General features: G+C 49.9%; 1 protein-coding gene across 2 annotated transcripts in view; it reads right to left on the bottom strand.

Moving 5' to 3' along the window:
* Nucleotides 1–15,017, bottom strand: part of SKAP1 (src kinase associated phosphoprotein 1) — a 2,196,308-nt gene extending 2,181,291 nt beyond the window's left edge. For both annotated transcript variants that reach the window (XM_069634617.1, XM_069634618.1), the window contains exon 1: nucleotides 14,924–15,017. In XM_069634617.1, coding sequence (XP_069490718.1) covers nucleotides 14,924–14,969 — 46 coding nt within the window. In that variant the 5' untranslated portion in view covers nucleotides 14,970–15,017. The remainder of the gene's footprint in view (nucleotides 1–14,923) is intronic.
* Nucleotides 15,018–26,294: the final 11,277 nt, after the last annotated feature.

Genomic DNA, 26,294 nt, shown 5'->3' with positions numbered 1-26,294 from the left:
CTCTCTCTCCCTCTCTACTGACTTGAAGTACGGTTCCCGAGGGCGTTCAACCTACGAGCGCCTTGAGATCATACCAGTGGTTCATAAGGCGCTATATAAATGAAAACTAACATAACATAACAAGCCTCTCAGCAAGAGCTGAGGTGAGTTGAATTCAGGCTGGACAAGATCAAACGGGTGAGACAGGACCTGCTGCCAAGGCCACCAGATACTGATGACATTCCATTCCCTGAACAATAGTAACACCAGCCGCAGTAAATGCAAATAATTATTCATAATTCAGAGCTGCAGAGCTCCAAATCATGGTCTCCAAATACATGACCTGGACGACTCAGACAATGGACAGCAAACAGCGCTGGGAAAGGGAGCCGATCTCGCGCCGCTAGACAGAAGCTTGCAACAAAGATGTTACAATGTGAGGCAAGTGCAGCACGGAGCGAAAGAGCACTCTCATAGACTAAGGTGGCACACACAAGTTACAGTGCAGACACAATCATTCTTATTACCTTGAGAAGGTACAATAAGAGCTGAGAACCTTTGTGGATCCCAGGCGTGGGGACGTCAGCACTAGCCAACCACTGATCAGTATCCTAGAGGTGGGTAGCAACGGGCAAGAACCAAAAGGTAAGACCCACACACTGCAACTTTGTTATAGATAGAGACTTGGGGATTGACCAGGCCTGCCACCTGACTTGGGAGAGCCACTAGAACAACATGTTTAGGGGGATCATATAGGTTATTAGGCTCCTGACGGACAATCTCAGATAGCGATGGGTTTTCTGAAGTAGGGCCCAGGTTGTGACGTCACTATGACACAATCAGGATACAAAACTGGCCTGTGATCCAGGAGATGTTGAGACATCCACGGATTTCTTCTGTCCCTGTACCAATCGCTGTTGGTTTTGTTGCAGTTTGAACTTGCCGCTTGACTGAGTCTTACGTTCCTCCTGGGGATGGTGTTGGGCCTTCCAAGAGTCTGAACTCCTATTGGCCCTCTGGCATACCTGGGAGTTTATCCCAACAGCCGAAAAAAAATTGATTCTTCGTTTTTATAACGATATGCCCACTGCTGAGATGGATCAAGCTTTAATTCGGTGAAAGGTAGACTGTCTAGAGTTTAGGAGTCTGTTTTTTCGGCAAATTCTTTGCTGACTAGATCATGCCATCAGAGGACATTGTTTGGACTGTTATTTTTAGCAGACATCATACAACCTTAACTTTAGCCACTGTTAAATATGTACATGCTATTGGGTTATTGAGTCCTACAGGATATTTGTTAACTTTCTGCTGCCGTATAAACTTGTTGTTTCTCCAATTTAAATGATGAATGATGATTGTTTTATTTAATGACGTTTTATTATTGTGATATAATGTTATTATGGTCACAATGTGGTATTAAATTGTAAAGGTTGAATAATAAAGCACACACACAAAAAATGTTTTTTACATTCCTTTCTCCTGCAGGACAGTAGCATTTCTCTCAGGAACAGTCAGCTAGGCTAGCATATTTTTCGGTAGAGGGCAGTGATGCACCTTATGACATCAGGTAACCTTTTTGGAGGTAGGCTGATGCAGGTGCAGTGACCATCCAGAGTGCAGTATTATGGCTCTGAGAAGATTTGCTTTTAAGAGAGGGAAGATGCTGCAGTAGGGGGAAAAAATTGTTTACTAAGGGTCCCACAAAATAAGCCATGGGCGTAGGACATGGTGGTACAGGGGGGACAAATCCTCCCCCACAATTTTAAGTGGGGGGGGTGTAATGTCATTTATCCCCCCCCCCCCCCGGAATATGTGTTTGGTGTGACGTGCAGGGATCTGTTTTTGAAGTGGAGGAGGGGCTGCTTACTATGTAAACTGCCCTCTCCCCCCTGCCCCCCAAAGCATGGGGGCAATACCCTGGGGGCAGATGGGTGATCATCTGCCCCCAGGGAAGGGGGGGGCAAACAAAAAAAAATATATTATTTTGTTTTAAAACGTAGTTTTGGGTGGGGTGGGTGCAGGTGGGACCACTAGCCACCAGGGATTTTTGTAAGGGGGCTGGCCCTCTCCTCCCCACCCTAAGTGGATGGGGGGCACCTTATGTAGCCCTCCCTGGGGGCAGATTTCTGCCCCTTGGAAGGGGTACATGAGATGCCCTCCATCCATTTGGGGTGGGAGGGAGAGGCCACTGCAAATATTGGCAGAGCTACTGTGAGAGACGGGCCTCAACGACCGGTGGGGGGTGTCTGTACTTCCGCTCCCTATATGGTGGAGGAGGAGAGGCACAGGAGACCCCAGCCAAGATTCTCTATTCGGTAGCAATGGTCGAGCAATCAAGGCCTAGCTTCTCAGGAGGTGATGCAGGCTGGTTCTTACGTACAGTGTATCCCCCAAGCCCCCACAAAGGAATATCCACACTCTGTATTGGTTAGAACACAGTCTTTAATAATCAAAAGTTAAGGTTATGTACATTTATCATAGTAACTCACTTTGTACTCCGGCAAAATCTACAATGGCAAATATTTACAATCCTAAAGTGGTACCACCCTAGATCTCATTACAGTGCATTCACAATACTGTACAATGTCACACAGACCACTAGAGGGAAACCAGCAATAGAGAGAGGAGAGGAAATAAGATGGTTGAGCAATAGGCAGAATACTGACCCCTACCACTAGGCACAGTTCTGTGTGGAGATCCCCCCACCTGGGCAACCTGTAAAGAAAGATATAGCACCAGCCCAGTCCATATATTGCTCTGCAAGTCTTATTCTCTCCTATAATGTTTTTACCCCCCCAATGTACCTGGTGGAGTCGAGCTCCTCGAAGAGGCGTAGAGGGACTCGCTGTTCGGCGACGGGGAATCGACGGCCCTTCTTGAATGCCTTCCCTTTCAAGCGGGAGGCACGGGGCGTCGAACGTCCGTCGACAAACGAGGTAGAACGATGTCGAAGAGGCGGCAGCTTCGTCCGAGCGGTGCTCGTCGGCGTCGGGGCGTCGGCGTCCTGCAAGGCGGAGGTGTGCGGGGCACCTCGATGACATTAGTTCTGGACCGCAAAGATTGTAGAGACGGAAGCCCAGCAAGGGCGTCGAGTCGTCCGAGTCTTTGAGGTCGTCGGGTGGCGGCAAACCCACCGGCAGGTTTCTCCTCGGCGCGTTGGTCGGCCTCGACTTTCTCCGGCAGGATAAGCGGTCGACGATGCGGTCGAGAGAGTCCTTCGATTGAATGTTCTTAGGCAAAGGAGCGGACGGCTCCAGTCGTCGGCGGCACGGCGTCAAGTGGTTCCCACGGCTGGGCAACACAACTTCGACGGGCCTCCAGCGGTTACACAAACTTGCGAACCCTGGTCGACGACAATGGACTTCGACGATGTCTGGGTGCTTCACTTCGATCTCCTCAGCGGTCCCGTCTCGGGTCGACAGCCTTTCGACGGTCTGTCTTCCAGGGCGCTTCGGCGAAGATGGAGCGGTGCTCGATGGTCCCTCGGAGCACGGGAAGAGGGCGCCTTACCAGGTCCTCTCTCGGGTCAGCCCTCGACGATCTCGTCAGCATTCAGATCGGTCGAAGCAAATGCCACAGCAAGTCTTCTTCCAGCTGGACGTCGAGGATCAGCAGTTCCAGTTACTCGTAGAGTGGAGACTCAGCTCCCTGGCTGCTTTAGGAGCACTATGGTCGCTTCTCAACCAAAGGTCCCTTCTGAACACTTTTCCAGTGGTGAGAGGTCCCCAGATATACTATCCTCTCTCTCATCCACGCTGCTGGCACACACTCAGCAGCCAATCATACTGCAGGGCATTCATGCAGTCAGTCAGCCAATCAGGCACACAGTGCATTCAGGCCACACTCCTCCCTTCCAGACACTCACAACAAGAAATGTGGATTGGGACAAGTACCCAGCCATTCAACACTACACACTGCATTCAGGCCAGTTTCGGGCAGGGCTGTCTCAGTCTTTGACTCTCATGCCAGAAACCAGACAACCACAACAAGAAGTGTATATTGGTCACACACTCCATTCACCCAGCTCCCACCCACAGGAGGTACCCACAACATACAGTCACTGGGAAGGCTCCAGTCAGTCTAGCTGGGCCTTCACAACAACACCATATATGGAACTTCCACCCAACAGCCAGTCAGGGGGAAGGGACAGACAGGGCTTCCCAGGACTTTGGGAAAACAAGATAACAGGCAATAGAAAGCAAGAGGCCACAGGGGCCATCTTGTTTCCTATCAGGAATCAACAGATCCCAATGGCAGGGCCGGGGGTATCCCAAAATGGAGGACACCCGGAGCACCTGTCAATTTCAGCCCGGAGCTGCCACCAGCCCATACCCTGCTCTGCGGTCACCCACAGGTGCCCAAAAACATACACTAGGGGCACAGGGTTGTACCCCTACCCATGGGTGCCATAAGGGTATCCCATGGGTCTGTTCACCAAACCAAAAGAGAGTGCTGCACTGCCAGGAGTCCCACATGGACTCCGGGGCAGAAAACATAACAGAACACACGGTAAAAACAGTAAAAGGACAAGGATTCAGAGGCCCTGTCCCTCAGATGCATTTCCAGCATCACAGCTACCCCTCCTAAGCCTGGGGCAATATGTTTTGATCTGCCCCTAGGGAAGGGCAAAACAAAAATATATATATATTGTAACTTGTTTTGGGTGGGGGGGGCCCACCAGACCACCAGGATTTTTTGTGTTTGAAAGGGGGTGCCCCCCCACCCTAAGTGGATGGAGGGGCACCTTATGTAACCCTCCCTGGTGGCAGATTCCTGCCCCTAGGAAGGGGTACATGAGATGCCCCCATCCATTTGGGGTGAGGGGAGAGGCCACTGCAAATATTGGCAGAGCCACCCCCCCCCAAGCCTGGGGCAGTACATTGTGCCCCCCCATCCCCTGGGGGCAGATGACCACACACACACACACACACGTGCCCATCTGCCCCTAGGAAAGGGGAAAAACAACATCAAAAAAAGAAAATAACTTGTTTTGGCTGGGTGTGGGGGTCACTAAACCACCATGGATGTTTTTAGTGGAAAGGGGGGTGCCCACGGGTGTCTTCTTTTTGGAAATGTATGGGGTTCTCTGTTTGCCTTGCTGGCTTCGACACCCTAGGCCCAAATCTGTAGGTTGTCCACATGAGCAAAATCTGCTTTGCCGAAAGGCTTGGGGTTATCAGTGGGTTAGCCTTTTCCCTTTTCACCGAGGTAGGTGCATCCACACATGTGAGGTACCGTTTTCGTCGGGACACCTCTCCGAACGCGGGAAGGTCGGACAATTGTTGTTGCCCGTGTGTTTCAGTGGGTGGGCAGAGGGAAATGTCTCTGAAATTTGGTGGAAAAAAAAAAAAAAAAAAACCACAATTTTCAGACATTTCACTCTGGCCACCCAGTGAAACACGCCGCCAACAACACATGTCCTACCATCCTACGTTCCCACAGGTGTCCCGACAAAAATGGTACCTCACATGTGTGGGTGCACTTACCTGGGCGCAAAGGGAAAAGGCTAAACCCCTGGTAACCCACAAAGGGTTTGGGGAGACAACCTACAGGTTTGGGCCTAGTGTGTCGAAGCCACAAAGGAAAACAGAGTACCCCATGCATTTCCGAAAAGAAGACACCCGTGGGAATCCACAGAGGTCTGACTTGCGCGAATCGCCCCAGAATGTATTGCCCACAATCCCAGACAAAGTGAAAATTGTGTTTTTTCCACCAAATTTCAGACTTTGGCTGGGATTGTGGGTCATAAATTATGGGGCGATTCGCGCAAGTCAGACCTCTGTGGATTCCCACGGGTGTCTTCTTTTCGGAAATGCATGGGGTTCCCTCTTTTCCTTCGTGGCTTCGACACCCTAGGCCCAAATCTGTAAGTTGTCCACATGAGTAAATTCCTGGATCCCTGCTGTGCGAAAAGACTTGGGGTTACCAGTGTTTAGGATTTTCCCTTTGCACCCAGGTAGGTGCACCCACACATGTGAGGTACCATTTTCGTCGGGAAACGTGTAGGAACGCGGAAAGGTAGGCCATGTGTTGTTGGCTGCGTGTTTCATTGGGTGGCCAGAGTGAAGTGTGCGGAAATTGTGTTTTTTTCCCTGTAATTTTTCCGATTTCCCCCCAAACTATGGAATCTTTCCCTACATAGTTGTTGCCCGACCTTGTTGCCCTCCTAAACTTGGAATATTGTCTACTTTTCAGAAATGTATGCCTTCCTGGCTTCACATTCAGCTTTCCTACCCTTTTCTTTCATTCCATCCACACATGTCCTATTGGACAAAAAACGCCAAAATCGCCTACCTCTCACAAAACAGCCGATTAGCATATCAATTAGGGATGTAACGGTATAACGTTAAAGATACCGTGAACCACTTAATTGAACAATAACCGTCACATTGTTTATACCGTTATACCGTTAAGTGTCCTTTTCAATCTGATTTGGAAAGGCTGCAGTAAGCAATTGCTGCAGTCTTGGTTTTGCACTGTTGGATGTGCCGTCTGCCAAGTAGTTTCAGTTGGAGCAGTTTTTAATGCCATTCCATAAACCACACGTGCCTTACACAAAATCAATATGTTAGCAATAGGAAGAATAGATACAGTGCCAAGAAGGAAAAGGGTTTACTTTGGGGTGGCGGCTTTGGGGTTTATATATTTATAATGGATAATGTTCTCTAAACATATGGCAATGGGGGATTTCCCTGGTTCTATCATTGAATTTACATATAATAAGTCACACTGCGAAATTCACTCATCTCTGTGGGTATTCCCTGCTGCCACATGTTCATCTTCACCAGTAGCCAGTGGGGAAGCAAAAAGCCTAAATGACCACTTAAGAAAAGCTTTTCAGTTTGCCTTGCCAGTTGCAGCAGGCCTCCACCCACCCCCACCTCTCCACACGTGTGTGTGTTTGGTGGAAGCAAGGCATTTCAGTGGAAAGTATGTTGAAAAGCCCAATTCTGGCCCTGGGTGCCTGGTTTTGTTTGTGATGATAAATCTGTCAATTTATGACCTTTTAGAAAATATTTGTTAAGATCAGTTAATTCCACCTGCTATACCGCGATAACCATGATATACCGTCATTTGGCAAGAAGGTTATCGTACCGTCATAAAACGAATACCGTGAAACCCCTAATATCAATATATGTTATTTTGGGTTCCACTCAAACTGTTCCTGAAAGCCTGGAAAATGGCAAATCCAGCACAGCAAACCATTTGTTCCTAGCTCTTACAAAGAAAACACCACAGGCGTCTTTTTACAACATTTTATTGGCATTTTCTGAAAAAAACCCAAATGTTCTCCTTTTTGGTAATTTTCTCTCACCCCCCTACAGCAAACTAGGATTCCTGGGTGGCGTTACGACCGCCTACATGTGGGAAAAAAGGGGCCAACTTTGGCCGAGATATCTCATGTAACAAAGAAGTTACAAGGGATTGAATGGCGACATACCGAAATCACCAAAAAAGGCCTTGGCACTGGGGTGAAATACCCATGGCAGTTAAGGAGTTAAGACGGTAAAGCCCCAGAGGGGATATCATTTGTAAGGTATCTCAGTTAGTTAATGCTCCAAATTCAGATTGTGCACAGGAATATGTAACACCTGTGTTCAGCACTTGGCTTAATCTTCCGGTGGGATAATAGGCAGAGTGAATGCATTCAGCTTCCGATGCAACACAGCATTTTCCAGGTCAATTGGTTCAGAAGAAGTGGGGGAAAACACTATTACTGTTGCTTTTTCTAATTGGACAGATTTTCGTGCATTTTCTGGGTGGAGTTCAGGAGCGGAATGGACACACCAAGACCCCCTGTATTTCCTGCTCCACCAGAAAAATGCAGCCTTACTGCCAGCATGGATTCTCATGCTGGAAATAAGGAAAGGGATTCCTCTGGGATCTGCTTGGAAATTAAACCTGGTAAAAGCGGGCGGGGTCCAGAGGAAGCCATTGTCAATTCCGCCAGCAATCGCTAATTGCGCAAGGTATTTACACTCTTCCAAAGTGGAAAAGCAATGTGATTTCATCTGCCTTTTACGCTAAAACCTTCCATTTTGTGGCGGGAGAGTAAAAACGTGCACCAATGGAGGTGGTCCACCACATGCAGTTTACTTTGCACCTTGATGCTTGAGGGTTTTGCATGATGCTACACATGTAATAAATAAATGAATACATTTAACATGACCCCAGATAAATGGCAATTCGTGATCAGAATGAGTGAGCATGGCATGTCACTGGTCAGAGGGTGTCCTGCGCTTCTTGAGTGCGTTGGCAAATGCCCTTAAATGCCATCTTGCGTTAAGCAGGTGCTTAAACTCATCAGTGTGGATTGTGCAATAATAAGTCGACAGACGTATTTCAAATGGCCAATTTCGCTCTTTGGGTGACATTGTAAGAAGTGGGAGAATGTTGCCCAGCATGTGCCACTTTTGGCTGCGGAGTGAATTGTGCCCACCCAGAGGAAGAAGTGTGAAAAACCCACAAGGGCACTGTGCCCTGCTCTTTCTGTGTGTGTCTTCCCCACAGGGAGACAGATGCCGACTCAGACATGGGTACGTCTCAGGTGGCAAGCCTGTACCCTAGTACTTCTGAGGCTAATAACATTAGTAGCATTGAGTTACATGCCACCTGACGGGTATGTGCGATGAAGTTGCAAAGCAGAGCTGTTAGTGGGCTAAAGCAGGAGGCAATGTCTGCCCACCCTCAAAGGGTACGTACAACCAAAAGTAATAGGCCCCTCCCCCCATCATGGCTGTAGGGGGGGGGCTCCAAACCAGGGCAAGAATGCCCTCCAATCATCCATGCCCACGAGTAGCGTACCCCTCGTGCTCCAGGAACCCTGTTGAGCAACCTCTATGCTTTCCAGGTGATACCAACGTTATTTAAAGCCAGAAATCTAAAAGGTAATCGCTTAATTGCAGCTGGAAATTAGCTCCTGGCGTGATCCAAATGTCTTAACCAAGTGTGACATCATCCCCTTCATTTATAAGCAATGTGTGTGTTCTCGCGTTTCTTCATCCACTGAATTACTGTTAGAAACAAAGGCAGGAGTTGTGTCTCTTGTGTAGTCATTAGGAAGGCAGTTGCCAGCCTCTGGCATAATTCTTCATGTTCTTCCATATTCCATATTCCATGTTCTTCCAATATTGGCTAGCTGTTGCCCTCTTATGGCCAGGTAGAACCATCATGGCAGTGACTGGCAAATACCTTTGCCCTACAGATATAAAAGCGGAAATAAGAGGCCAATTCAAGACACGGAACAAATAGAAGTTAGACAGACTGCAGCTGCCATTGCTGTGTTAGGGAGAATATGTTGAGTGTTCAAGCAAGGAGGTATGTATTAAGCAAGCAAGCAGTTAGACAAGGGATAGGCAAAGAAAGGCTAGAGGGGCTCTTTGAATAATGTAACAGGGCAGACGGCCCATGCTCTGCTGTCCTAGTAACATATGAGAGAATCAAATAGATCAGGCTTTGCAGCAAATGTTAAACGAGAAAGGAACAGAGTCCAGCTCTGCATTCAGAATAACAAAGGCAAAGAAAGACTAGGCTCTGAAGCCAGCATGAGATGGAATAAGGGGGACCAGACTCATCGTGAGAGGCTGGCCTGGCCCTCCCAGGAGCGCTAGAGGGGCAGCCCACATAGCGGGCTACCCCTCTGACCAAAACCCTGGGTCCACATACACCCCACCTACTAGGCATCCCCCGGGTCTGACGCATCCAGCTGCGGACCTGGGGAGTGCTTATAAGGAGGTGGGCTTGCGATCGCTCACCCTCCTTGTTTGCTGTACCCCACCCCCCCCCTCACCCCCCCCGGAGGACAGTCAAAGCAACATCACACACCTGGTCCATCTACTCCCATAACAGGGCTTACTCAGAGGTACAAACACTATTTCCTCTTTCCTTGAAACCCCCATCCTTCTATTCCACGAAACACACACGTCTCCTTGCCCCACACAAAAAAAGTAGCAACTTGCAGTTGGTAGAAAAGGCTGCAACTCCTTTATTTGGCAGGAATCCACTTACAGGTGATCTGCCTCTTAACGAGCGGGCGTCCAAGCTGTGTGGCCCACTGGAAGTAATTGTTATTTCCTCTCTCTTACCATGAGCTCATAGTCGGATGAAAAATCCAGAAATGCAAAATACAAAGACATGTTCTTTGCTGCTGCATTCTTTAATTTTCTTCTGTTTTCTTTTCTCTTGTTTTATACAGTGATATTTGTAATGTAATACATACTGCTATTTTAATTCTAATTTTGTGAAAATTTTGAGTTTTGACTAAAACACAATAAATAAAGCAAAGTACCCAAGATGTCCCCTGTCCCCCCCAGATTTTATGTGTCTCCTACACCCCTGAAATAAGCCCTTGCACTAGGAGTTTTACATTTCTAAACTCCATGGGCTTCTACTTCCTTTAGTCATGGGTGGACAGTCCCAATACAGGGTCCTCCCCAATACGACCAATGAAGCTGTGCTATATCTGTATGGTTTTCTGTCTGGAAGAGACCTTTCTTGAGATGGAGCACAACTGCATTAGGGGGAGCACTGCTCCCGGAGAGTTTTGGGTACGTCCAACCAGGAGGATCTGACTGGACTGAAATGCAACGATGGCCCGAGATGATTTATTGTGCAGGAAATTGTATAGCGGGGTAAAGGACGGAGCATTATGTAACGTCTAGCAAACTCTACTGAAATGTGGCGTTTTTTGAGAGAATTCTGAAATTTAAGGTTTTGAGGCTTTCTATGGGACAGAGCCTGTAGTGTATGCCTCGGAAGTGCCACATAGGTAGGGTTACCACCCATCCGGATTTAGTCCTGACTGGTCGTATTTTAAGAGCTGTATCCTGTAACAAACAAATCCGGATTTCATGCCACACGTGGAACAGCAATCTGAGTTTCAAGATTCAGAAGCCAGGGCAGACGCGGCAGAGGCGGCCTCTGTGGTTTTAAGGTGTACGTCAGCTTGCCAGACTGACAATTGCATTCCAATTATATGTTGTTCCTTGGAGCTGTGATCTGCAACTTCTTTGCTCACCCAAATGCAGCATTTAATGGAAAGGGGGCAGGTTCACTTTCAGTGACCCTTTAATGTTTAATATTCCAACTGTTCATGCAAAGTGCCAATGTTGGGATGTTAATTTTGATGGCACATATGCATTTTACAGCCAAGCCCAGAAAACAGGTCTCATGGCTATTTGGGCATTTCTAAACAAAAACAAAAAATGTAAGCACGGTTTCTTTCCAGAACCCTGCAAAGCTGCCAGCTTGTTTGAAAGCAAAAAAAAAAAGTCCCTTTGTTCACGAAATTGCACATTGATTTACACCTATGGACAACAATATGCTGAACGTCCGTTTTCAATAATGAAAAAAGCAAGCAGTGTTTATTAATAATGCAACAAACCCACAGCTATAAGCTTGAGGGTCTGATTATTGTGTAAGGGAGCTAAATATCTATAATATTGCCGTTTGATACGCATAAGTGCAACAAAAAATATAAAATAGGGAGACTGTAAAAGGTTAAAAGGGATTGGGAAGAGTCAGCTTAATGCTAGATGTGCCTCAGCCACATTTTAAACATTTTTCTCGTATAAAATTAATTTGTTTGGGCAATAATATTGCAACCGACCATTCTGTTACTGGTGTGCGTTTTATAAAATGGTTAAAGAGTCACTCACTGTTTATCCCTCTGTGATTGTTTGCAGTGTTGGCTTGGTGAATTAATGTTCGTGCTGCTGTGATTAATGGGAAACATGCAGCTAGACATCTGCTGCACGTTCTTTACCCACTAAACTATTCCAAGGATTCACTGGCTTTTAAAGTTAAAAATAATGGGATTTTTTTTTTTAAAACCTTCTTTTAAAATTAACCACGTTCGGAAATTAAATGATCAGTGTTATCTATTGATCTTCCTAGGTCAAAAAGTATGGTATTTAATTTAGTGTCATTTTCAGCCTTAGGTAATTATTTATTATTTTAATAATGTAGCTGGAGTTAAAAAAATATTATATCTCTCTCTATATATATATATATATAGTGCAGAATGTTTTTTCTTTTTTCTTGCTATTGTACTAGTCATCTATAAATGGGACATATCAATGGGCAGAGCTTCACGTCAACCTTTTTTCACCTCCACATCGTGTAGGTTTATTATTCACAATAGGTTTTCTTTCAACAATGAGCATTGCATTCCAACTATTGGACAGGATGAGACTAAGTATGTGGCAAACATTACATTTTCAAGCTTAGAAAAAGCACTCGCCGTCCAAGTATTACATATGAACACAGCATACCATTTCTTACTCGCCAAGAGACAAATATAACTAGCCAAGAGCTAGTGCAAATGTTGTACCCTGTTACGGGGGCATGAGTATTCGCATAGTGTGCCTAACCTGGACCATCAGCGACTTTGCAATGGGATTCTGCGGTGCCATTGCACTTCTGCTAGAGTAAGGAGGGTGCAGACAGGGTTGTAAAATGCACTACGTCCAGGGCCTCTGATGCCGCACAGCTGAGGAACCACTTTTTTTGGCCAAAGTGGTTCCTCCGGTCCAAAAAAACAACGTGCACATACTAGAATCATGGCCCGGCACTTCTGGAGTTGCCAAATAGGCCAGACTGAGCCTGCGTGCAGAGGGGGCTGAGTGTGTCACCACGTACAACACGGGCCACAGTGGCGGCCGCCCTCCCTGGTGACCTGTATGCACCCAGCCCCCCCTGGTGACCTGTATGCACCCAGCCCTCCCCCCCCCCCCCAGTCCCGCTGGTACCCTATTACCTCCCCGACCATCAGCACAAAAAGCTGTCTCCGCTACTGACGGGCCAAGTACCAGTACCATTACCTTTTTGACGTGTGATAGGGTGGTCTGTGGATAGGGGCTACGCATCTCCATCATGTACACCCAAGGACCGTATGTGGAGGGACTCAGTTTTACTGTCCCATGGGAAGAGGGCCGGTCATTTCTCCTGTGAGGAGCCCGCAATCCTCCAGGTCATGTACTTTTCTGTGCACCCAAGGCAGCTGAAACGTCATCACATGGCATTTACTGTCATAGCAGTATTTGAATCCACCGTAATCCCCCCACCCCTCCGCTACTAGTCTTCAATTATTCACTCACGTTTTAGCTTCATTGAAGTGGACGATACACTTTATTCGCAACGGTGACGGGTGTAGGGTGTGTGCGTATACAGCGCATGCAGAGCGGATGCAGCGCTTCTCGATTCTTAAGTCGATTGTTTTTGGTTTCTTTGTGCCTACCATTTTCTGCATGCTGAAATATTACACGTTTAGATGTTAGTGTGCGTGGGTGTTCTACCCAACTAGAATAGTTTTATGTACAAAAAAGACCCCAGAAGTAAGAACTGAGTCGGCCCTGAGGGACTTGACTTGCAAGGTGCTGGTGCGCAACTCGCATAACCATCAGCGCTGACTCCAGCAGGTTTATGATCATCTGTACAGTTAAAAGGAAACATTTCTCACGAGACATCTAACCACCAGCCTCTAGTGCCCTTCCAGGTATTTGCCATTACAAAATGTCATACTATGAACATTGTGGCGTTTTATGGCGTGTCCCACTCCTTTGACGTAACCCTCCTGCTTTGTAAGCACTGTAACAATAGTTATATCAATAGGAACTATAATTCCACATAAAGAACCGTCATTACATGCACATTTTTAATGAGAAAGGCCTGCTTATAAGCGTCAATGTTCCGCAAGCAACAGCTCAGAATTATGGCACCGTTTTAAATCGCTTAGAGTCTGCTGCGATTCTTATTAGTTATAATTATTATTTTAATGCGTTTAATACCCACGAGTGGTTTCTAAGCGCGGGATAGGAACTCGAACCTCTGTTGCTGCGTTTCCTTGCTTCCAAGTCAAACATGTTGCCCCTGGCCCTGAGCGATCCTTCCTGAATAGATCGTATTCATCTTAAAACCTACCGTAACAAAAATCACAACCCAGGAAGTTTATTAGCTTGGGCGATTAGGTGGCATAAACTGCGACTACTGCATTAGAATACAGATTGGGAGAAATGGCATGAGGAGGGACGCAGAGTTTGTAGGTGTTGCTCGGTTAAGTGCCAACAATTGACTGCCCACGGCCATGCTAATTAGTATGGCCATTCCCACCCAAAACACCTCCTCATGAGGACTTTCAGGTCGCTTTAATCAAGCCTGGCCATCAAACAGTGCACTCAAATTGCCTGCCAGTGTTTTTCTCAAAGCAGTCAGTTGTCTGAGACGTAATTGGAGCTATAAAACATGCTACTGGTGTAATAAAATGTCTCATTCAGGTCTGCCTTCAGCCAGTCGCTTTATACGCACTATGCGTGTCCATCACTGAAAACGAGAATAGGCAAAACCAACCATTTTGACTTGTGTATAAGTATTGGGCATTTGCCATTTTTCCTTCCCATGACCAACTACACAAAAGTCAAAACTGTTGGCATTATCAATGCTTGCGTTACTTCCATGAAAGATGTACAAGTGTAATTGTATTTTGCCCCTCTCAAGCTGAATGAGATGAACTTATAAATGGACCAGTAACGTGGCGGAAGAAAATGTAGCTACACATTGTTTCAGATTTGTACGGGCCTTCACATGTGTGTGTTTCGGTACTTAAGATGTACATTTGACTCACCCATTATAGACTGCCCCTGCGCCAGGCGCCCCAAATACCATACCTCGAATTATGATTTCTGGGGACACAACTCTCTCCCTGTGAGAAAAGGCCCTCAATTATCAACCCCTCACTTCTCTGGAGCAATTACCGTTAACCCTCTACTCCGAGGCGATGCCCTCCCTAATACAACTGCCTCCCTTCCCCCTTTCACGTTCTCAGGTGAAGCACCTACCAACTCACATAAGTCATGGCACTTTGCCTCGGTCCGCCACACTCCTCCTTAATCTAACGACCCCCCCCGCCGCAATGTCTTCTTCCGATGACCCTTGACCCGGTGCTCACCTTGCAAGAGGCACAACACCTCCTCGGGGATGGCCGGAGCCTGCATTGGATGAGCGTACAGGACCCGACGGCAGAGTGAAAAACAGACGCAACGGAGTGAGTTTAGAGGCGTGGCCAACAGCTGCACGCGCTCAGGCGGGCGTGGCTAGCAATACACACACGGGTTTGATAGGCCGGGGAGTGCCGGCACTTCTAAGGGGGCGGGACAACTCGGAAAAGGCGCGAGCGAAAGAAACTACCTCAAAAGTCGAGGTTTTTGTGGCGAGGTCGGGCTATCAAAAGACAGGATGGGTGTGGTTATGAGATGAAAGAAAGCGCCAAGACTTGAGAGTTGCAGGTGCGTACCGACGCCATTTAGTCAACTACGCCGGTGCTGGCAGTTTCTCTCTCTCTCTCTCTCTCTCTCTCTCTCTCATGCACACGGATGTGCTGTGGTTGTGTGAAAGCCAAGAGAGTGAGTTTTGAAAGCGCAGCTGGAGAATTCATAGTTGCCTGTTAGTTCAATGTTAATCGGGACCGGGCCCAGTGACCGTATACGTGATTAAGGCAGTATAGGGAAAAACGGCAGCAAAATGGTGGATACCATATTGCCACACTATCACACTGCATATGGTCTATGAGTTGGTGATAAAGTGGAGGAGTTATCTCGAGCGCCAAGCCGGACGTAATCAAAACATTTACTGCCAAAACTAATCAGAATTACCAATTGGAGTAGTAAAAAAATAAAATAACACAATGGAGTAATTTGAATTTCGAGAGTAGGATACACTACTGTGACGTGCCAGTCACGAATGACGCATGCTCGAGCCTCGTTTGGGCTGCGCGCATGAGTGTTTGAATAAAACACGCCCGTGCGGACAGTTCCCAACCGGGACGCGGAAGGGCACACAGCGCGTCCCGTGTCTTCTTGTGTGCCTGCGTGTATGCAAGCGTGAGTGAGGTGCGGCCCGAGGCACGGGCGCACACATAACATCTGGCGACGAGGCGGGATGCATGAGGAGCTTTTATTGACACAACGCTGAGTATCAATCTTCGTAATGTTACACCGTTGCGTATCACGAACCCGGCGCGAGCAGAGCAGATGTGTTTTCACACATGGTATGAGGCAGTAGCGGCCTGAAAAGGTGCTTGTGCGCTGCTCATACCGGAAAGAAGCTACACTAAAACAATTTTTTGAACCAAGTGGACATCGACCAGCTGCTGGACAGATTCTCAGGCATTTTTAAAGGAGTGGGAAAGTTGAAGGCTCCCCCGGTGCGTCTGCACATTGACGATACCATCAGGCCTACGGCTCTCAAGCATCGACGGATCCCGTTTCACCTCCGAGAGAAGGTGGAGGAGGAGCTCCGCTCACTTGTTCAGATGGACATTATTGAAAGGGTGGAAGGCCCGATGCCCTGGGTTTCACCCATCGTGGTCGCCCCCAAGCCAAAACAGCCCGGAGCGGTGCGCATCTGCGTAGATATGCACCTCCCCAATGCTGCCATTAAGAGGGAGAGACACATTACGCCCATTCTTGATGATATCATAGGAGAACTGCAGGGCGCAAGAGTTTTCTTGAAGTTAGATCTACGGGCGGGCTATCATCAGCTTGAGCTCCACCCAGACTCAAGATTTATCACGACCTGTCTTCATCATCCAAGAGGACTGCACCTGAACCAGTGGCCACCACACAAGGGATGACTGGAAGGAAACACAAGCAGAGGGGAAGGCCCTCAACAACTGGAAGGTTCCACGGTGGCGCAGTGACCCAAGGTACGTCTACTGTCCATCCAAGTCAGTTTTGCGGCCTCTGAACCACCAGGAGGTGCCTGTGCGACCTGTGAACATGGCGGAAAGTGACGGTCAAGCAGAAACAGCGAAAGTGGTAGTAAGGAGACAATAGGGGGCTTTGTTACCCATGCAAGAATTTGACACTTCAGGTCCCCCCTCGAAATTGGGCCCAAGATGGTTGTTTTGGATAAAAAAATTGGACATGTACTTTACTGCAACTGGGGAAACCGACGACGACGCAAAGAGGGCCACTCTCCTGTACTCTGCGGGCATGGACGTTCTGCGCATTTATGAGTCCCTTAACCTGCAGGTAGTCACCTATGACGCTGTCAAGACTGCCTTAGGGAATCATTTCATTCCGTTGTCCAACGTAGACTATGAGAGATTTATGTTTTGTGGTGAAAAACAGCAGGAAGAGGAGTCACTTGACCAGTTCTGCGCTCGCCTGCGACAAATGGCCACAACTTGTTGATGGGACAACAATGAGTCCTGGACTCGGGAGACTTAGCCGAGGTCACAACAGACTTCTAACTGGTTGGGTTAATCGTTTTGTGTTCGCAGTTTGCACTGTTGTTGTAGCATAATGTTATGTTGTGTTTTTCGTTAAAGAAAAAAAGGGATGTGACGTGGCAGTCACGAATGACGCATGCGCGAGCCTCGTTTGGGCTGCGCGCATGCGTGTTTGAATAAATCAGGCCCGTGCGGACAGTTCCCGCCGGGACGCAGAAGGGCACACAGCGCGTCCCGTGTCTTCTTGTGTGCCTGCATGTATGCAAGCGTGAGTGAGGTGCGGCCCGAGGCACGGGCGCACACATAACAACTACCTTCCCACCTTTCATATGGCCTCAATCCGAATTTGTCGGTATGGTAAAAAAGTGGCGATCCGTTACTGCCCCTTTTTTTGGGTGGCAACAGAATTAACTCCGTTTTTTTTCTGTGCACCAAACCAGGGACATCATTCAGGGGTCGAACCTTCTCCCTTGCTACCCATAAAAAAAAGTAAAACATATTTTTCCCCCCACTTTAATTTTTTTTTTTTATTGAGGCCCCTGGGCTGTGGCTAGCAGCATGTGGCTTTTTGTTTCTGGAGTGGCTGGTTTTCTGATAGCTATAGCTGTTAAGCTAGCTCAGGGGGTTGAGCGCTCGCTGCTGCAATGTGTGTGATCTGCAGGTTGCAGGTTTGACTCCTGGCAAGGTCAACTCAGCCTTTCATCAGGCTGAGGTTGATAAGTGCTTAAGCAGGGATGTAGGGGAGGGAGGAGGGGAAGGGGAAGGGTGGGGACATGGAAAGGGGAGGGAAGGGAAGGAGAGGCTGGGGTGGTGGTGGAGAAGCAGGGCTTTCAGGGAGGAGCGGAAAGATGGGTAGGAGGGGGAGGAGCGGATAGAGAGGGGTAGGGAGTTCCAGTGGAGGGGGGCCAAGAGTTGGAAGGAGCGGAAACGTGAGGAGGCACACTGGGCTGGGGGTCCATTGAGAAGATGTAGGTCAGCTGAGCGGAGAGAGCGGGAGGAGAGAAGGGAGGAGAGATATGGGGGGCTAGGTCATGGAGAGATTTATAGACAAGGCAGAGGAATTGAAATTTCATTTGAGAGAGGAATGGGAGCCATCCTAGTTGGGAGAGAGAGGTAGAGATAGAGTCACAAGCGCCGAGAAGACAAAGAGTACGGATGGAGGAGTGGTAGATGGATTTTAGGGGAGTCAGGTGAGTAGTTGGGGGGCCAAAGAGAAGAGAGGAGCAGTAGAAAAGATGGGAGAAAATAAGGTTGGAGATTAGGAGTTTAGAGGCGTGAAAGGTGAGGGAGGAGCGGATCTTGCAGATGTTGAAGAGGTGGTACCGGCAGGTACGAGAGGTGGGAGATGTGGGTGGAGAAGGAGAGAGAAGAGTCGATGTGGAGGCCAAGGTTGCGGGCATGGGTAGAGATGGGGAGATTGGAAGGGGGGAAGTGGATGAAAGGAGGAGGGGAAGGTGAGAGAGTTTTAGGAGGGAAGAAAAGCACTTCGGTCTTGTCAGAATTGAGGGAAGGAAAGTGGGATGACATCCAGTTTTTGATGGCCGTGAGGCAGGAAGAGAGAGTGTTGTGGAGGTCAGAGGTGAAAGAAAGAGAGAGTTGGGTATCATCCGCGTAGAAGTGGTGGGAGATGCCGAAAGATGAGATGATGGGGGCAAAAAGGGAGGTATAAAGAGAGAAGAGGAAAGGTCCGAGTACAGAGCCCTGGGGAATGCAGTAATGCAGGGGGAAAGAGATAAGAGGAGAGCCAGGAGAGGATTGAGCCTTTGAAGCCAAGTGAGGACAGAGTGCTAAGAAGTAAGGGGTGATCGAGAGTGTCAAAGGCTGCAGAGAGGTCAAGGAGGATGAGGATAGAGGATTGCTTGGCTTGTCGGGCGCTGAGGGGAGAGTTGAGTTCATACGTGAGAGTAGTTTCAGTGGAGTGTAGAGGGCGAAAGCCAGATTGAGAGGAGGGGAGGAGGGATTGAGAGGAGACAAAAGCAGAGAGTTGAGAGTAAGCTAAATGTTCGAGAAGCTTTGAGAGGAAGGGGAGAAGCGTGATTGGTCTGTAGTTGGAGGTAAGAAGAGGGTTAGCGGAAGGTTTCTTCAGGATAGGGATGATGGTGGCGTGTTTGTTTGAAAGCTGAGGGAAAGGTAGCAGAGGAGAAACAGGCGTTAAAGAAAGTGGTGAGGTAGGGGATGAGGAGAGGGTAGACTTTGGTGATGATGGAGGTGGGGATAGGACCAGAGGGGGCAGCGGTGGGGTGAGTTTTGGCCAGTATGCGAGACACACATTCGGGGGTGATAGGAGAGAAGGTGGACATACTAGCAGAGGAGGTGGGGGAGGGAGAAGAGCAGGAGAGGGAAGCAGGGGAGGAGAGGATGTTTTGGCAGAGAGAGAATTTTGGATGAGAAAAAGTTGGCGAAGTCAGAGGGAGAGAGGAGAGAGTTCGAGGAAGGGTCAGGAGTGGGAGGGATAGAAGGCGAGAGAGGGTTTGGAAGATACAATGGGGGTGAGAAGCTTGTGAGTGGAGGAGGTTGGAGTAGTAGGAGCGCTTGGCAGATGTGAGGCAGGAGTCATAGAGAGAGTGATATGAAAAGTAAGAGGATTGGTTTTGCCAGAGAGGGGGATTTGAGCCAGCGTCGTTCAAGGCGACGGAGGAGGCGACTCATGGACAGAAGGTGAGAGGAGAGCCAAGGTTGAGGAGGTTTGCGAGAGGGTGAAAAGGGAGTGTGAGGATAGAGTAGGTCAAGACTGGAGGATGAAGAGGAGGAGAGTGAGGAGAGGCTCTGCCTCCGCGACAGGAGGGGCGTGGGACATGAAAGAAGGAGGAAGAGGAGGTGGAGAGAGAAGCAGGAACAGTGGAATTGAAGGGAGGAATCCATGTTTCTGTGATGCAGAGGAAGTGAAGGTTGAGCCGCAAGAACAGGTCAAGGGCTGCAGTGGCTTTGTTTCAGATGGATCGAGCATTCCAGAGGCCAATGTTAAAGATACTGGAGGGATTGGTAGTGGGGAGGTGTATGAGATTAGGTTGAGAAGGGATTATGCGCGGTGGGTGAGATGGGCAGGTGGGGAGGTGGGGAAGGGGGGAAGGCATGAGGGTGAAGGGAAGGTGAAGGAAGAGGAAGAGGAGGAGGGGATGGAGGGAAGTCGGAGGAGGGTAAGGTTGGTAGAGGGCATGACAGGAAGTGGTAAGAGAGAGTAAGTTTAGGTGGCCACACTGTGGTGTGCCCGTAGTTGGAGTAGGTGGCAGGAATTGTTGTGGGTGCGGTGGAGGGGCAAGGGGGTTGTGGTTTTAGAGAGGAGGGAAGGGGAGACAACAGAGAGGGAGTGGGGGAGAGGAGCGAAGTAGCAGAAGCAGAGTGGTTGAGGGCAGGTAGGAGAGGGGGGTAAGGATCCTTGGGGGATCAACTGCAGTCAGAGAATCAGGCAGGACGATAGTCGCTGTTGGTCTGTGGTGAGGGGGCAAAGTGGCACGTTCTTGATTATGTTACAGACCTTTGTGGCAGAGCAACGGAGAGCTGCTCAGGTGAAGGATGGAGAGGGGGTGATGTTAGGCGCAGTCAGCTGGTGGTGGAGGGATCAGCAGGGGCACAGTGCCTCTTATGGCCCGGAGTTGAGGTGGAGCCGCCAAACTCTACAGGTAGTGGGCGTCAGATAGTTGAGGAGGCCGTGGTAGTGAGTCCGTCTGAAGACCCTGTCCTCAAAGCTGTGCTGCAGGTGGCTCTCGGAGGTGACCACGGCGGGGGTAATGGTGGAGGCAGCGGGCTAGAAGGATGGTGTCCGTGGCGGTGGGTCCGACAAAGTCACTTTCCCCAGGATTGTGCTGCGGGTGGCTCACTGAGGTGGTCGCTGCTGGTGGTAAAGGTGTGAGCAGCAGGCGAGATGATTATGAGGGCCGTGGCAGTGGGCCCGACTGAAGTCACTGTCCCGAAGGCTGAGCTGAAGGTTCTCTGAGGTGTCCGCAGAGGGGTTATGACGTGAGCAGCAGGGCGGGGCGTGGCCAGCGCGCATGCCGTGAGGACAGACTTCCACGGAGCTCCGTCCGTGATCCTTAATCAAACGAATTGCTCTCGCTTAATCCTTGTCTGCGACTTGATACAACACTAGAATCCCGCAGGGGAACCGATTGCCTGCACCCCACAACAAGATCAGGCGAAATCGGTGAGCGGACGCCGGAGAAGGGGACGCCTGGGACCGTGCCCCTTGCGCCTTCAAGATGGCGGCGCCCACTGCGGGGGTGTGGAGTCATGCCTCTGGTGGTGCCGCGGCGTGCACTCAACCCGCACGGGCCCGGAGACGCTGGACACCCTGGCGGCATGCCCGCCCTTCCCGGTGTATCAAGGAAGGGGGAAGCCGCCGCGGACAGCCGCGTTGCTGGCGGCCGCGGCGGCGCTGCGGTAAGAGCCACTATAGACAGCCGTGGCGAAGCCGTGAGAGAAGCCGCTGCGGACAGCCGCGGCGGGCCCGCGGAACACTCACCTGGGTTCCACTCCGGTCCGGGGAACGGGGAGCCATGCTCGCGGTGGTGCCGGGACGCAGGAGAGCAGCGACCGGATCGCCGCCTCCATGCTCCTTCTGATAGAGCCGGGACTTCATGTGGCTGGAGAAGGACGCCCATCGTCCGGATGCGTCCTTACACCACGCGGCCACGGCTGCATGGCCAACGTGAACCCTCACCACCTCAAGGGGAACGGGAAGGGCGACAGCCCGGGGCGGCAACCTTTAAGGGAGGCGGGACAACGTCCCAGGAACCAATGAGAAGGGGGTTAGCCCAGGCTCCTAGTGATTGGAGGGGGTTTGAAACCTCCTGTTATGATAAAAGGGCGCCAAACCAAACTAATGGGTTGCTCTCATTCCACAGGATACGGAGAAAGGAGAGAGGGGAGAACCAGAGTGGTGGGCCTATCCGGACACCTCAAGATAAGACCAGACCAGGACTAACGTTGTTATATTTTGGAAGGCCAAGACACCGGTGAAGTTAACCGGGAGGACTTGAGAATAATTCCCTTAAACATAACGCTACCCTTCAAACAGTGAATAAAATATTGTTTCAGCATCTACCTGTCTCCGAGCCTAATTCCACACTGGCGACGAAGGTGGGATTCTGACAGCGCTATGGAGGCATTGATAAAGACCCTGACCGAGGGTCAACAGCAATTGCAACAGATGGTGCAGCTACAGTCACAACAAGCAGCTGCGGATCGGCAAGCCTTTCAACAGGCCATCCAGCTGCAGGGTACTATACAGACCACTGCGCAGGACAAACAGCATGAGACCATAACCCGTCTCACAGATGCAGTAGCCAATACGAGAAACCAACCACTGGTGCCCTCGGCCCTCCTGCAGAAGTATAGGGACGGGGAGGACCCTGCCTTTTTCTTTACCAGTTTCGAGCGCATAGCCAGGAACGCGCAATGGCCTCCAGACCGGTGGGGTCAATATGTCGCCCCCCTTCTATCTGGGGTGATGCAGGGCGCCTACCAGGCGGTAAACCCCAACGGCAATACGCCGTACGGAGAGATCAAGGCCGCAGTGCTAGACCGTTTAGGACTGGACGATGAAGCATACCGGATCCAGCTAAGGGAAGCCAGACTCAGGGCTGGGGAAAGCCCACGCCAGCTGTATTATAGGATAAAAGACCTAGCCGAGAAGTGGTTGCTGGCTCCAAACCCCGCTAACCAACCCCTGCTCGATAAAATCATACTGGAACAGTTCATAGAAGCCCTGCCCGGGCAAATGCAGAAATGGGTCAGGCAGCACCATCGGCCCACCCTAACCGAAGCAGTGGACATAGCGTCGGCGTATCAGAAGGCAGGTCACTTCCGGCTACCACCCACAGGAGTATCAGCCCGCATTGCCATCCCGGTTTCCGACCCCCATGTGATCAGGGGTAGCCGAGTCCTACCCTTCAGGTGGAAACCCTCAGAGGACACGAGACCAGGAAGTGAAGAGAAGGCCCCGATGCCGACACCTGGTTACAAGCAACCGCAGTGTTATGAGTGCAACGAGTGGGGCCACATAGCCCGGTTTTGTCCCAGGAGAAGACCGGTTGAACCCATGGACATCGGTTACCTGAACCCGATAGACGAGGAGGGCGCCCTGGGACCCTATGTGGTGGACATTCGTGTCGACGGCCGACCATCACGTGCACTCTTGGACAGCGGCAGCAGGCAGACGGCCATATCACCAACCGTGAGTAACTCTCCCTGCTTGTCTAATGTAACGGTACCTATTCGATGCATTCACGGGGACACCAAGTGTTACCCAATGAAGGATGTAGTAATTGACTTAAAAGAAACCTCCACTCCCTTGAGGGTTGCCGTCCTACCTAGTCTTCCCACCCCAGTGGTAATCGGGACTGACCTTCCCCACTTCAACCAAACCTTAAGGGACCTAAGGGAAGAGAAGGACCCGCCCGAACCCAATGTTGCGGGAACGGACCCTGTTTCCCGGGAACCCCTACCAGGGCGGAAAAGGCGGACCCGGATGGCATGGTGTCAGGCCAGTTATATGACCCGACCCATCGATTGGAAGCTTGAAGATAACGAGGACACCATAAGGGGAGAGACCCTAACCGACCCAACCCTACGTGTGGCCAGGGAAAGGGCAGCCCGGGAAGGGGAACCCAACCTAGCCAGTGGCCCAGGGTTCCTTCTACGCAATGGTCTCCTATACCGGAGGTATAAGGGTGACGATGGCGCCGTAAAAGAACAATTAGTGTTACCGAAGAGACACCGTCTTATAGTACTACAACTGGCCCATAATCATCCCTGTGGGGGTCACATGGCCTCCCTTAAGACCCAACAAAATCTTCTAAAGAGGTTTTTCTGGCCTGGCATTTACGGCGAGGTAGCCCGACATTGCAAGAATTGTTCCACATGCCAGCTTACCAGCGGGGTACTACCCGCCAAGGCACCACTACAGAAAATGCCCCTCATTTCGATTCCATTCCAGAGGATCGGTATGGACATAGTGGGACCCCTGGAACCAGCCAGCCGCGGTTATAAATATTTATTGGTCGTAGTCGACTACGCCACCCGCTACCCAGAGGCCTTTCCCCTAAAGGGAACATCGGCCCGGGTATTATGCGACCAACTAATCCCGTTCTTTGCCCGAGTGGGGATACCCTCCGAGATAATCACCGACCAGGGCACTAATTTCATGTCAACCCTCCTAAAACAAATATGTGGACAGCTACAGATCAAACAATTGAGAACCTCAGTATACCATCCCCAAACTGATGGGCTGGTAGAACGTTATAACCAGACGATCAAAAAAATGCTAAGAAGGGTGACGGGACCAACCGGGAAAAACTGGGATCGGGCGATCCCCCTGGTGTTAATGGTGTTAAGAGACACCCCACAGTCTTCCACCGATTTTTCTCCCTTCGAGCTCTTGTTTGGGAGACAACCTCGGACGATACTGGACCTGGTTAAGGAGGAGTGGGAATCCACGGAAGAGGTGTCCTTAACCGAGTATACAGAGGAATTAAAGGAACACCTAACCGCATTACGTACACTGGCCCAGAACAACCTTGGTCATGCCCAAACAACTCAAGAAAGAAATTATAACAAGGGGAGCCGTATGAGAACCTTCAGCCCAGGGGACCAGGTATTGGTACTCCTACCTACCAGCACCAACAAGCTCTTAGCCAGATGGAGAGGGCCCTACAAGATCATTGATGTGCTAAGCCCAGTGACCTACTGGGTACAACAACCCGATCGAACTACCCCAGAAAAGGTCTATCACATCAACCTTCTAAAAAAATGGAACGAGTCTCTTCTGGGCGCCTTTGTGAGCATCGAGGAACCCGAATCGGAAGAAATCCTGAACACTGTTCCCCATACCCTGGATGCAGTCAACTGGGGTGACACCCTTTCCCCCGAAATGAAGAAAGACATTAGGAACAGGCTGTTCCCTTATGCTGATGCCTTTTCCTCCTTACCTGGACGAACCAACGTGCTTGAACATGTAATCAAAACGGACCCGGACCACCCGTGAGGCTTAGACCGTACCGGATACCCGAAGCCAGGCGGAACATCATTAAATCCGAGGTGGATGAAATGTTACGGATGGATATCATCGAGCCATCTGTCAGCGTTTGGTCGTCCCCCATAGTGCTCGTTCCTAAACCAGACGGTTCGGTCCGTTTCTGTATGGACTACAGACAGTTAAATGCGGTGTCCCGATACGAAGCCTATCCAATGCCTCGGATGGACGAACTACTGGAGGGCCTTAGAGCAGCCCAATTCTTAAGTACTCTGGATTTAACCAAGGGCTATTGGCAGATACCCCTACGCACCAAGGATAGGGAGAAAACTGCCTTTTCCACCCCACAAGGCTTATACCAATACAAGGTTCTACCCTTTGGACTCCATGGGGCCCCCGCCACGTTCCAGAGGCTGATGGACATCATACTAAGACCGCATGCTGAATACGCTGCTGCTTACCTGGACGACATTGTCGTGTACAGCCAATCCTGGGGGTCGCATCTGAACCATCTGGAACTAGTAGTAGCTGATTTACAGAGGGCAGGGTTACATATCAACCCCAAGAAGACTACGATGGGAACCCACGAGACCAAATATCTGGGCCACATAGTGGGTGGGGGAGTGCTTAAACCTCAGTTGTCCAAAACCCAGGCTATACGCGATATACCGACTCCCACCAACAGGAAACAAATACGAGCATTCCTGGGGTTGATCGGGTATTACAGGAGGTTCATCCCTGACTTCTCCTCGGTGGCCGCACCTCTGACAGACGCGTTACGACTCAAGGGGAATCCCAATCTGACCAACAACCCAAGTGCCTTGAACGCCATAGCGGACCTGAAGCGACGGATCACGTCAAACCCGGTCCTCTGCTGTCCGGACTTCCAGAAACCTTTCTTTTTACAGACAGACGCCTCCAACCAGGGATTAGGAGCTGTACTGTCACAGGAGACCAGAGGGGATCTGCAACCAGTGTGCTTCATCAGTCGGAAACTGTTGCCCCACGAGGCGGCTTACTCGACCATTGAGAAGGAGTGCTTGGCCATCAAGTGGGCCGTTGACTCACTCCGGTATTATCTGCTGGGTCGCCGGTTCACCCTGTATACCGACCATGCCC

Source organism: Ambystoma mexicanum, chromosome 13 (assembly GCF_040938575.1).
Source record: "Ambystoma mexicanum isolate Mex_15411 chromosome 13, UKY_AmexF1_1, whole genome shotgun sequence".
NCBI lineage: Eukaryota > Metazoa > Chordata > Amphibia > Caudata > Ambystomatidae > Ambystoma > Ambystoma mexicanum.
The sequence above is the reverse complement of the archived record's forward strand: the minus strand, read 5'-3'. Positions and strand labels throughout refer to the sequence as shown.